We start from the raw sequence: 12862 nt of genomic DNA on the forward strand, positions 1-12862 counted from the left end.
TAGGTATTTATTGACTACATCTCAGATCACCAAACCAACCATTTTGCACCGACAGTAAAATGACTAGCAGGCTTCGAAGGCCGTTCACCGCGTCGGCGAGTGATGATGAGGTCGATGATGATAATATTATTCCTCTGGATGAGCAAGGTGAGATAGTACGGGATCCTCGAATGCATCCAATACAATGCAAATAGCAATACTGGTCCCAACTCCCTCGCTAACGAACCCGGGATTCAAGAACAGGAGGCATTGATCGAAGAACTCAAAAAAGCAAATGATCGAGAAAACGCATTCTTTATTGTTAGAAACCCTCGCAACGCTGTCTAAGATATTTGTTTGAATGCCGCATTGATACGTTGCTAATTTTTCTCCACCATAGCTCGTATTTACATGCCTCTGCGGCCTCACCGCCTCCCTCATTGCTATTCGAATATGGTTTGGTAATGGATCAGGGGTTGATGTCCTTGCAGTCTCATCGCTGGCAATGACCGGCTTTACCGTCCGCATTCCAGTCGGCTCGGAAGCTAAGGAGCTCCTTTCGCCATTGGAGACCTGGGTTCCAATACTTAATCCCATTCTCATTGCCATCATCACCATTGGTGCTTACTTTACAAATCGGCATTGGGATCATGATTACCTCTTATATCTGCCGCTTTTCGTCTGGATTGCGACCGCGGTTGGAAGGAAGGCAATGGCTAGTGTGAACCTAGGAGAGTTGGAGAAGCTCAAGTACAAATACAAAGGGGCATAGCAGTCTGCGCGACAAGCTGAAACCTACGGTATTCTACATTAATTTGTGTACAAGGAACAGATTATATATTCAATTCAAGCGGTTGTCATTCAAAATCCTCCAATTACTAATCTATGAGTGAACACCAATGCTCCTCCTGGGCGATGGTCCAAAAGCCAATCTGCGGGAGGAATTCGTTGCCCTTTCCCGGAAGGGACGTGCCCGACTAGATATCTACGCTGTTGTAACGGTACAGAAAAATGGAAGAAGAAAATCAGTTCGCACAAAACAACAATGTTATTCATTTGATCTTTTTCAGCTCAAGTCTATTGTGCATCCAAGGGTTTGCGAAATGAGGGAAACGAAAATGATAAATGATAAAAGACAAAAAAAAAGGTGGAACCTGAGCGCCAGCAATTTTGTCGATAAGTCTAGCTGCTCGATTCCCAAGTCAGCATGCGCTCATCGAATGCTACCTCAAAGCCACCACCATCCATCAGCCCAGTCTTGATTTTGTTCTCCAGCTTTGTAATCTATATCTGTTTGTTTTCCATACGGTAAAGGTCCACGCATCTCACCTTCCTCACCAAAAAGTCACATATCGTCATTATCGTCGAGCTCGCTCGGGCGGAGAAGACCCCCGACCTTCGAATATTTCTCTCTTTCAGCTCTGCGCGCTTCCTCAGCTTCATTCTCGCGGTCCTCGAGATAAAGTTCTGCATTGTCACCTGCAAATTCTTTAAGTTGAATCAAGAAATCGCGGACATTGTTCTTGAATTTGGTCAAGTCGCCCGTATAATTGAAGAGACCTTTGACAAAAGTTTCGATTTGAAGACTACATATGGATGTGTTAGATAATGAAAGCAACAGAGCATAGTAGGGTTCATGCTTACGGCTTCAGGTGGTTGAATGCATTAAGGAGAAGATTGCTAACGAATTGGCTAAGGAATTCTGGGTTGGAGGTTCCGGCGGGTGCTTGGCCGTCTGTATACAATGGGGCTTGGATCTTGTCTGATTGCGCGATCGAGAACATGCGGGCGAGTAGGGTGGTTTGGAGCTTGAATCCTAAATTTGAAGTATTAGTATCTGGACTAGGAAACGTATGGGAGTAGCTGTTCTCGTGGAAACCTACCAGCCTTGTGGTCAGTGTCAGTAAGCACGAAGAAGATATCCTGGAGAATTGGGATAAAAAACTGCTGGAAGAAAGCGGTAGCGGTCGCAGCATCGGTTTCGTTCACATTGTTGACCAACTCGATGCACATGTTCAGGCCGGCAGCCTCGACTTCTCTATTGTCATGTTTGGCAGCCCAGAGACAAGCGTCAATGATGTACTTGAATTGACGAGTATCGAGTTTGAGAAGGGCTAAAAGGAACGAAAGGGAGAAAAAAGGTCGACAAGTTAGCATGCTAGGATTTCTGATGAAGACGCGATAAGTTCATTCATACCAGCAAAACAGTTCAAGTTGATTGCCCTAAGCAGCTTGAAGAATTCCACACGGTGCTCTGGGTACTCTGAAAAGTCTTTGTTGATCATTTCGAGAGTGCACTCGAAAACGTTCCCCATAATCGAAGGAACCTTATCCTCCATCTTGGTCTATTGTAGCGTTAGGTTTGATCAAAGAATGATGACTGAAGCGAATTTAGATAACTAACCCGCAACTTCGAAATTATTGTAGAGATGACATTCAAGACCTCCGGGTCTCGGGCATCTGGAACGCTCCCAGCATAGTCACCAAGGATAGCGTCTAATAAGGGTGGTACGATATCGTCATTGACCGCATTCAAGTCGTCCGCTTTTTGGACATAAATATCAATAAGTTTGAGGATTTCCTTCTTGACAGTTCTTAACCCACGGACTCGTGGGGTTTTTGTTGCGATCGGACCTGTGGATTTGGAGTATTAGCGGGTTTGATAGCGTTGGAGATCGAGAGGACTAAGAGCACCTTCTTGAGCCACAGCGGTAGAGATCATCCCGCTGACAGCCCTATACATTGACAGCATGTCCATGTATATTCGCCCAAGCTGTGGGTAAAAGTAGGGGCCGATTGAGCTACAAGCGGAAACATTCGTCTTCATAACATTTCCGATGACCTTGACTGTACTTTGATCCTCAAGGATGGAGGGATTGATATTTGCTTGTGCAATTATTTGGTCCCACTAATGGCAGTTAGTACAGTATAGAAAGATCCAATCGAGGTTCAAATACTTACAGCTGCGTTAGGAAATGCCATAAGCTCCTGAAGAAGGCGCTCTTGGGCGTGACTTTGACCCTGCGCACTGATCATGTACCCGCAAGCCTCATAGAATGTGTGAACCTGTTGAGGACCGAGGTCATTTGTGATACGGGACATATTACGAACGATTTCTTCAATGAACGGCTCTGTTTCTCCTGGTTGTAGAGCCACAAAGTGTCTCTTACACTTGTTGGCGATCTTTATGAAGGTGTCGCAGGCCATGTCTTGCACACCTATATTGCGTAGCACCATTAACAAAACGGCCTTTCAACTGGTTTCCGTGATGTTGTTGTTGATATCTTACCTTCGTGTGTCTCATGCATGAACTCGAAAAGTTTGTTGACCACGGTTTTCAGGAATTTCCAATGGGCTTTGAGGAACCTAGGGTACTGTCCGACAATGTACATAATGTTAGAGGCTACAACGGCTTTGTTGTCCTTGCCACGTTTCATTTCAGTCAGACCGAGGAGGTCCTTGATGACGGTAACCAAGAACCTCTTTTCCGTTTCCTCATTCATTGCGCCAGATATTGAACCGATAGCCCAGCAAAGCGTATTGCAGTTAGCCCAAGACCACTCGCTACCATCGACCTGTCTTGCCAGTTTTTCGGACATTATGGTTTCAGTATCCACAACATCTAAATGCGTGAGATAAACCAAACATTCGCGAGTCGTTTTATAGAGTTGGATAGTGTCGCCTTCTTTGACGAACTCGCGTACGATTTCACCTTCGTCATTTTCGACGATAAGAACCTTTATTTATCGTTAGTGAGGGCCATAATGCTTTGGCGATATATTCGATGAGGGGGGTTTAATACTTCTTCCGGTCGGACCATTCCTTCGATCATGACGAGTCTTAGGTTCGATAGAACCTCAGTATACATGTGTTTTCGTAACGGATAGCTGTTGAGTAGATTTGGTGGAGGGGCGCCGCCACTTAGAAGAGGATTGAGATCCGACATTGGAAGCTGCTGCATTTCTTCATATAGCTCTGCAACCAACTTGGTCCAGTACTCCAGACAAATTTTGAAGATTTCGCGGTCATTGATTTGGCTGATGCGGATGAGGTAAAGGTGGGAGTGGACCAAATACTCTTTATTGGGGAGGTTTTCGATTAACTAGTCGAGGTACTTGTTAGCACTTCATTCATCTGATGGTTGGGTAGACAAAAGGAACGAGTGCATACTTTAACATGAGGAGTGAAGAAATTGCACAGGAAGATCGCAAGGTTCTGGATGAATTCCTGGTCTCGCGGAGGGCTAGTTGGATATATCGATCGTAGATCCGTGGTGATTGGAATAATTTCGGCAATTGTAGTCATGACATTGGTAAACATAGTGACGAGTTTTTCTTCATAATGGATCTGACCACTGATTTGTAAACCACCAATCTCCGTGAGACACTTTAGAGTGACGTTTCGAAAAACGGGAATTGGAAGAAAGCGTGTTCTTAATGTTTCGATAATGGGAGTTTCGAAAATATAGCCAAGCGGAATCCAATTGAGAAACTTGAGCAAGGTTTCTAGAGTCGCAAGAAGTAGAGTCTCGGAAGTAGCACCAGCGAGAACTTCCTGGCATAGCGTGAAGATGGCGGAGAACTCGTTACACATCGTCGATTTGAGATTTTTTGTTTTCGCCTGAGTCATTTGCTCCGCCGAATAGTCGAAAACTTCTTCAGAAAGCAAACGTAAGATGGCCATGTTGTTTTCGCAGATGGAGAGGTTAGTTCGGCAGGACTGCACGATTTCCGGGATGAATGAGGGCCAATTATGTGGCCATTCTTGCTTGAGGATGTTGACGAGGACCAAATTTAGTTTGTTGATAAGGGTTTTGTTTTGCTTTAATAAATCTTCCGACGATGAACTCTGGATGATGAAATTGACGACGAAATTTCGGATACCTGAAAGGACGAACAAGTAAGTGCTTATATTCTAGAGGGGGGTGGAGAGCTTGTGGGTTCAAAACAACCTTGACATTGATCCTTTGGCAGGATCTTCCACCTGGTCTGGATGACATTGTCCAAAACTTGGAGGCCGAGATCTGTAGTGATATAACATGTGTAAGGTTGATATATCGTGGTAGCAGTAGTATACAGAGCACTTACATTTCGTTTGGGGGTACGAGGACGACTCTAGGATTTTGTCTACCATTGACCACGAGTCAGGATTCTCCCGAAACTAAAGCAGATTGCCGGTCAGTAAATGAACGAGGAAGGATTCAGAGAAATGGGGCATACCTGGTTCATATATCGCTGGGCTGCATCGCGCTGTGTTCGCCGAACATAACGGTCAGTAAGAGGGAAAGAAAGAAAGGAAATACATATCAATGGTGGATATGGCCTAAGTGTAGATTAGGGAGGGGAATTACAGTAGCACCCCGGCCTTCGTAGAAACCGCGGACTTGAGTGTCCAGCTCCTCGATTGAAGCCATGGGTTTATGTTGAGCAGATATTAAATGGTATTTTGAGGCCGGAAGAACGTCTTGGTGACGAAGGCGAGAAGAAGTCAAAGAGGAGGAGGGGTAAGCAAGCTGCGATGGGTGATGAGGATGAGGATGAGGATGAGGGTGAAGGTGATTACGAGAGGGAGAAACAGAAGTAGCTGGATGGATAATTATTAGAAAGGCGAGGAGAGGAAGAACAAGAAGAACAAGAACAAGACGATGATGGAGATGGAGATTGAGATGGAGATGAAGATGAAGAGTTGATGAGCTTGGGGAAACCACGGGATGCAAGCAAGTGTAAGGATGGATTTGCAAGATTTTTGGGGGTATCGGTGGTTGGCTGGGTTTGCTGGCTATCAACGTTCTGAGGTGGAGGGTTTTCGTGTGTTTTCTGTGTGTGAGAGTTTGAGTGCCAGTGAGTGTGCGGTGTTGGTAGCGGGGTAATTCTTGACTTGAGGAGGAGAACAAACAAACGCGTTGATATGATGTTGATGTTGAGATTTGATCACTGTGCACTTGCACTTAGCTTGCTTTAGGTAAGTCGGTGCTGAGTAGTCTAGGATACCTTCAAAAACAAAATTAAATTATATATGTTATATGTTACCTAGGTATTTGAGTAAGTATCCTATATACCAAGTAATAGGTAGCACTTAGGTAGTTACATGAGAGATAAGCTCAGTTGTAGCTCAGCTCGACTCCCTCAATCCCTCCCATGACTACCAGTACTTAGGTACTAACTTCTTACCTACTTACTTAGTAAGTACCTCGGTGGACCTACCTACAAAGCACTTGAGATAGGTACTCGATGGATAACAACCGAGCTTGCCATGGTGATTACCCCAAAGTCCCACAATGAGGGAAAATTCCATGCTATATCCATGGAAGTAATAGGTAGTAGGTAAGTACCTAGGTAGGTAGGTACTTGGTATCTAAGCAAATACGAGTGCTTATCTAGGTACTCTTAGGTAAGGAAGCAGATACCCAGCTACCTAAGATGGTACCTAAGATGGAACTTATTATAAATACTTACTTAGGTACTTACTTACTTAAGTACTTATCTTATACAGGTCGATCGAAGGAATCGAAGAAGAAGAAGAAGAAGAAGAAGAAGAAGAAGAAGAAGAAGAAAGATAAAAAAATACGAAGTATGGGACTATAGATGTAGATGTATTTGATCGAAAGTCGAAAAGTATGTGCGTGCGTGTGTATACTCATCCAGCCTCTCACCGCCCCAGTCTAGCATCTTCTACTTAACTTACTTAAAGTAAGAAGTGCTTAAGTATGTCCATGACACTCCCAGATACACTCTAGATCTAGGAGATGAATACTACAGGTAGTATATAAGAAGTACCTACTTAAGTAATTAATAGGTATAGTATACATGGCTCTCTCTCCCCCTCCCACTCCCACTCCCACTCCCACTCACACTCACACTTACCCTCACACTCACACTCACACTCATATGATCATACAGACATAATATAGCATCCCATATCAATGTGCTGCACTGCATTGTATCTACTGTACTTACATAGCAGTAACTTACCGTGCAACCTATAATTAAGTTCTCACTTGAAGAGTATGCAATATTATCCCGAATTTGCTTCCATACCTTGTGTGCTTATTGTATAAGTATATTGGCACTGTAAACATATCCGTTTTCACCGAGATTGCATAACTTATACTGAGTAAGTTAACCCTGGTCCAAATTAATTATATAAAGTATGTAAGAGGTGCCTACTTACATACCTAAGTACTTACTTCTTAGTACTTACATAAGTACATACATACGTGAGTACGTACGTGGGGAATCCCTTCAAATTCCATCTTCATCCCTTTTTTTGCAGGCAATTAAAATGCAAATTTCTCCCCCGGTCCAAACCCGGTTCCAACTCGACACCTATCACAACAACCAATCAACCAATCAATCAATCAAATCAATCAACCCATCAACCATCACCAACCAATCAACCAACCCAACTTGTCTCGTCTATCTTAAACACTACATCTACACACACATCAAGTAACTCTTTAACTAAGTAAGTGCTGGTGTACATATATTACCTAGGTACTTATCTAAATACTTACCCAAATACTTAGTTAACAAGCTTTCCAAGGTCTAAGTTAGCAGGCTAACGTAGGTACTAGCTTCACCCCGTACATAGGGCATGTCACTTACGACTACCTACTTACTTAGCTTGACTAAGAATCCCCCGTGCCTATACGCACTTATGTCGCTGTCAAAAGTCAAAAGTCAACAGTATCTGGATTGAACCTCGCATACGCACCACATAACTCGGTAAGTCCCTTAAACATAGATGCAGATGGTGACATGACAGGCGTCTGCACTGCAGGACTTCATGTCATACCCAGACACCATGCTGCCTGCCCTGCAGCATTCGCGAAACGAAATTGGACGGAGCCATTGAGTTTGGGCCCAGAGGCTAGCCTCCAACAGAAGGATGCAAGGAACCTGGCCGGGATGTCTCGCATCCACGCCCTATTATTGGCCCTCAGAACGACCCCTTTTCCACCTTTTCAGGCGTTGGCTTGCTTCTGACCGATGCTGTGCTGCTGCACCATCCCATCGTGAGGGAACGGCTCTTCTGAATTTTTCTTTCTGTTACGCATGCACACAAGCCCCCCGACGAAGCCCCCCTTCCCCTTCTTTTTTCCTTCCCTTCCTTTTCGTTTTTCTTTGCTTTTCTTTGCTTTTCTTTGCTTCTCTCACCTTTCCTCTCTCTTCAATTTCAATCAAACATGTCACGCTGAACCAACCGAAAAGAGACGCAGGCACAGAGACAAAAAGAACCACCCTCCCTTTCGTTATTGATTTCTTGATATTCTTTCGTTCTCGTCACTCATTCTTTCGTCTTCATCGCTTGGTATCGCCGCTGCATTGTGTGCGACTGCATTTTGTGTATTTCCAACTACATTCGCTCATTTGAAAACACGCCTACCATTTTAACGATATTATTCAACGATTTCCTCATCCGACCCTTTTTTGTCTCTAGCCTCGTCTCGCCTCTGGACGTAGATATCGCAAGAAAGAAAGAAAGCCCAAAGAAAGCAAGAAAGAATTCCAGGAAAGGAAATATAAGACCTGGACAACATTAAACCCTACTCGAATAACTCCGAAATACATCCTATTCGCAAACTCCTCGACCTTCAAACGAATTTGTGGTAATTCCAAATGAGGCATCACCACCAGCACCCAAACAGGCGGGCGCCCCAGCGCCAGCCTGTTGCTGCGATCCCCAATACTTATGAGCAGCGCTCGACACAGACCCTGGAGGCTCGTGATTTCATCCTCCCACGGGCTACTCCAACAGAAAGCAGCAGCTGTGCCCCCGATGACACCTCTCCACGTTGCGAGAAACCTATCACCAACTCCACCATGACATTGCCAATTGTCTTGGGTATAGCGTAAGTTAACATTTCTAGAATCCCCCCCCCCCGAAAATATAATCAACCCCACTGTAAACTAACCATTCAAAAAAATTCATTTGGGGTGCAGTATTCCAGTAGTTGGTGCTTTGGTTATCTTGATCGTATTGCATCAACGGCATTTGCGCAAACTCAAGGCCGAGGACAGGATGGACAAGACTAAGAGTATGGACTTTGGCATGGAATACCCTTCTACTGGAGGGAAGAAAAGCAGAGGGCTTGGGGGCGCTGGTAACCCTTCAGGACGGCATAAGAATCAATTGTCGCTAGACATGGACGTCGCTGCTCCTTATTTACTGCCACCGGAACTGCAAGGCTCCCGCGAGAGTCTTCATTCGATGTCCAAAATCTATGTTGTTGACGACGATAAATACAAGCCCTCGAACTCTATGAATCGGCTTCCATATGGAAACGGTTCCAATGCACCATCGCTCGCTGGACAACGTAACAACCGTGACTCTTCTTTGTATACGGCTTCTATTCGACAACATGAAGATAGCACAGAAAGTCTTACAGCAGATCTTCTCGGACACTCCAGCAAAATGGCTACCTCCGCGCCCCCTCCTGCGAGGGGCGCTTCTCTTCCCTCGAACCAAAAGGCAGTCCCAGAGCTGCAGGTACCTGAACAAGCTTTCGATGCCTCCCGCAGCCACAGCAACCAGACTTCCCGCGGCCCAGGTCTGTTCCCTTCGGAAACTGAGGGACGAGATTCTTATATCGACAAAGATGGCGGTGATTTGCGAAGAAGCCACATGCATCTTCTTCCACATCTTGACTTTGACACCCCTAGCGAGCTAGACAGTTCGAAGCCATCGGAGAAAGCCGCAGAGTTGTCCACCCAACCAGCTGCACAGGAGTTACAAGCACAGTCCGTTACACAAAAACCACCACAGTTGAAACTTGACGAAAAGGCGTCGACTCCTTTCGAAGGATTAAATTTTGGAACTGAAACTGATAAAGATGCATCGCTTCCTCAAGTGGTTGAGCCGGAACCCCAACAGGCACAGGCACCCCCACAAGCCCGTATGAGCACGATGGGTGGCCTTGAAGTCAACTATGGTAACAGGCTTGAGCCCCGCAGACTATCCTACGGATTTCGGCCATTGCCACCTGCGGCCGAATCAGGTGAAGATGCGGAGGAGCGTGCCATGCGCATTCGTTCGTTTTACAAAGAATATTTCGATGACGGAAATCCAGGTGGTCTTGATTACTACGCTCAGGCCCAGGAACCAGTCCCACCATTGCCCACTCATATTAACAATGGGGATGGTTACAACAACCACCCAGTCGAACGAAGCACCGATTACAACCAAGGGTATTATGAACAAGACTATTCGAACGGATACAACCAGGAATACGGGGATTACTACCAGGACAACAACAACAGCAACAACAATGCTGGCGGGTACGAAGACCAGTATTATGATGATACATATGCCAATCCCCAGCGACCATTCGCAGAACCACCCACTCGAAGAGCGATGACACCTCCACCACGTGCACCACCTCGTTTCCAACAGGGGCCGGGCCCACGTCCAGGGTCATCCGCAAGCAACCGAGGTCCACCGCCACCAAGGTCGTACTCCTCGCAAAGTAATCGTTATAACGGACCGCCCTCGCGTGGTATCCGCGCCCCTTCGAGTCTCCGTAAAAACGCCCTTCCCGAAGAACCTTTGTTAATTCTCCCAACACCGCATCTTCTGAGAGATGACGCATTTGCCTCTCCAATTGCATTCGCCCCTGCTCCTCGCTCAAAGGAATTCAGAAATGGAACCGAATCTGAAGTCGGTAGCGGTAAGGGAGGTGTGAAACCCTATTCGCCTGGTATCAGGGCCCACACTCCTCTTGCATCCGCCTTCGATGAATTGAGCGTTTTGCCTACCCCGTAAGTTATTTCATTTCATTTTTATTTCTGCTCAAAAAAAAAACGGTCACCTAACTAACAGCCTCTTCAGTCATCAATTGCGCAAATCCGGAGCATTTACGGGGCTCGACTTTGCACCCCCGCGAAAGTTCAAGAATGAGGGTGGTGATAACTTTAGCGACACTGGTAGCATCCGAAGCAATCGCACAGGATTGTCCGCTGCACATCATAGCAGAACGGGAGCGTATCGTGTCAGCCGTCTCCCACAGGACGTTGTACCAACGACTGAGAACATGACGAACAGCTTAAAACCATCTTGGGACATGCGTAACCTTTAGAATAGCTTGACATTTCAATAACGATGCCACGCTTCTGCTTTTTCTTCCTCTTTTCTTTTCTTTTCTTCTTTCGGGGCTGCCTGTTTTTTTGCTAAATTTTCTTGACATATATGCTCTCTTTTTTATTTTATTTATATTTTCTTGTTCCTCTAGAAAGCCCCACCCCTTCGCTCTCGCTCATGCGCACGTATCGTCTCTGCTGGAATCTTGGCGTATCTGAAGGAGTATATTAAGGCATACATATCACTTGCGAATTGTTTTGTGGACTGTTTCTGAACCCTCGCGGCACAATCCGAATCAGCTGGCACGATCGATTTTCGAGGTCTCGTAATTTCATTTCTTCTGTCTCTCGTTAAGGACACTTTAGAATTATTTTCTTCTCAAAGGCCCTTCCCCTTTACTTTTTCGCTTTTCTTCCCTTTTTCTTTCTCCTTTCATTTCCTTTCCTCCTGTTGACTGTTATACAACTGTTGTCGTTTCTTTAACAACCACCAACCCAAAGGGCCATAATAAAATAAATAATATGGTCTTGATGGAGGGATTGCTAACATATTCCATATTGCCATGGACGGGGAAAGATCGAGATCATTCCAAGCCACGGATGAATGGAATTACATCGATTGTTTTTGATTCCCTTGTCTACCACCAAAAAAATGCAATGCAGTATGGGGAAGGGGGGAGGATCCGTGGCCATCGTGTATATTACATAGAACAATTAACTACTTAAGTACTTACCTATATTTAAAAAAAGCATAGCACAATACACTTACCCGTCCGTCAAATCGTATAATCGTCAGCAGAGACCTAAGATATATGGTGTAGAATGCGAGGGGGGGGGGGGGGGGGAATTAGTAGTACTGTGAGACGGGTTTGTTACGAATTAATGAAATGTTGTATATATGCATACTAGTAGTAGTATTAGGTACTTACTTAATTATACTATGGATATGGGAATTTGCGCCAATACAATACTGGTATACCTGGGAAACGGAAGATTTTTATATATTTAATATTGTTGACGGAGCCAAGAATTCCGAAGATGGAGTTCGTTGGGAAGGAGAATATCGAAAGAGGGAAGTGGAGGCCAATGCTGCAGGTACGATGCAATGATGTCCGATACCCTTACTTCGCACTTACTTACTGACTCGAGGACTTAACTAGCATACAATGCTTGTATTCCAGTACTTACCTCCAGGATGGCGAGCGAGGGCGGCTCGTGGTTGATAATTAAAATTGGCTTGCTTGGATGTTCTATTTCTGATTCTCAGTAGGAGTAGTTTGACAGGGATGTTTTGATGTAGCATTTACCATTTTTTTATCCCACCCGTACGCTGTGACCATTCAATCATCATTCATCATTCATCATTCATCTCACCATCTCCCATCTCCCATCTCCCATCATCCACCCACATTGTCTTCAAAATCTTCCTCTCACGGAGATCCTAAAGAAAACCTCCTTCCCTTTTTTCTTCCCCCCCTCCCTTCCTTCCCTCTGCTTAATCTTGAGCCTTCAAATTCCCTCTTCCATACATACCAGGTCTTAGGTTGTGGGCCGTTCTGTTCTGTTTTGTTCTGTAGTAATTTAATCTAACTCACAGCCAAACCAAACTCGGACACACCCAACTTCCGTCAAAATTCGCGTTTTTCTCAACCGCTGCGACCGTTTAGTATAAGGCTGTGCACGCTGCCGCTGCTACTTTACGGCTGCTGCTGTTACTGCTGATGCGCTGTTCTGTTTTGATCCGACTGCAGCTCCAATTTGCTCTTCTACATATTTGACTGATCGCAAGTCTTCTCACCTCGACATCT

General features: G+C 45.2%; 3 protein-coding genes across 3 annotated transcripts; 2 read left to right on the top strand and 1 right to left on the bottom strand.

The window, feature by feature from the left end:
• Positions 1-59: 59 nt before the first annotated feature.
• On the top strand, positions 60-751 carry AOL_s00188g45 (uncharacterized protein; the record flags this gene model as incomplete). The annotated part of the gene is made up of 3 exons (XM_011128294.1): positions 60-147; positions 239-300; positions 380-751. The coding sequence occupies 3 exons, from the start codon at positions 60-62 to the stop codon at positions 749-751; spliced, it is 522 nt and encodes a 173-aa protein (XP_011126596.1).
• A 573-nt stretch (positions 752-1324) lies between these two features.
• AOL_s00188g46 (uncharacterized protein) lies at positions 1325-5392 on the bottom strand (the record flags this gene model as incomplete). The annotated part of the gene is made up of 14 exons (XM_011128295.1): positions 1325-1565; positions 1624-1795; positions 1863-2093; positions 2177-2324; positions 2384-2613; positions 2674-2887; positions 2941-3197; positions 3269-3716; positions 3782-4081; positions 4150-4862; positions 4931-5002; positions 5067-5139; positions 5199-5228; positions 5330-5392. The coding sequence occupies 14 exons, from the start codon at positions 5390-5392 to the stop codon at positions 1325-1327; spliced, it is 3192 nt and encodes a 1063-aa protein (XP_011126597.1).
• Positions 5393-8597: 3205 nt separating this feature from the next.
• AOL_s00188g47 (uncharacterized protein) lies at positions 8598-11053 on the top strand (the record flags this gene model as incomplete). Its single annotated transcript, XM_011128296.1, has 3 exons — positions 8598-8830; positions 8922-10736; positions 10807-11053. 3 exons carry the CDS (start codon positions 8598-8600, stop codon positions 11051-11053), a joined length of 2295 nt encoding a protein of 764 aa, XP_011126598.1.
• Positions 11054-12862: the final 1809 nt, after the last annotated feature.

This window comes from Orbilia oligospora (genome assembly GCF_000225545.1).
Source record: "Orbilia oligospora ATCC 24927 unplaced genomic scaffold scaffold00188, whole genome shotgun sequence".
NCBI classification, from domain to species: domain Eukaryota; kingdom Fungi; phylum Ascomycota; class Orbiliomycetes; order Orbiliales; family Orbiliaceae; genus Orbilia; species Orbilia oligospora.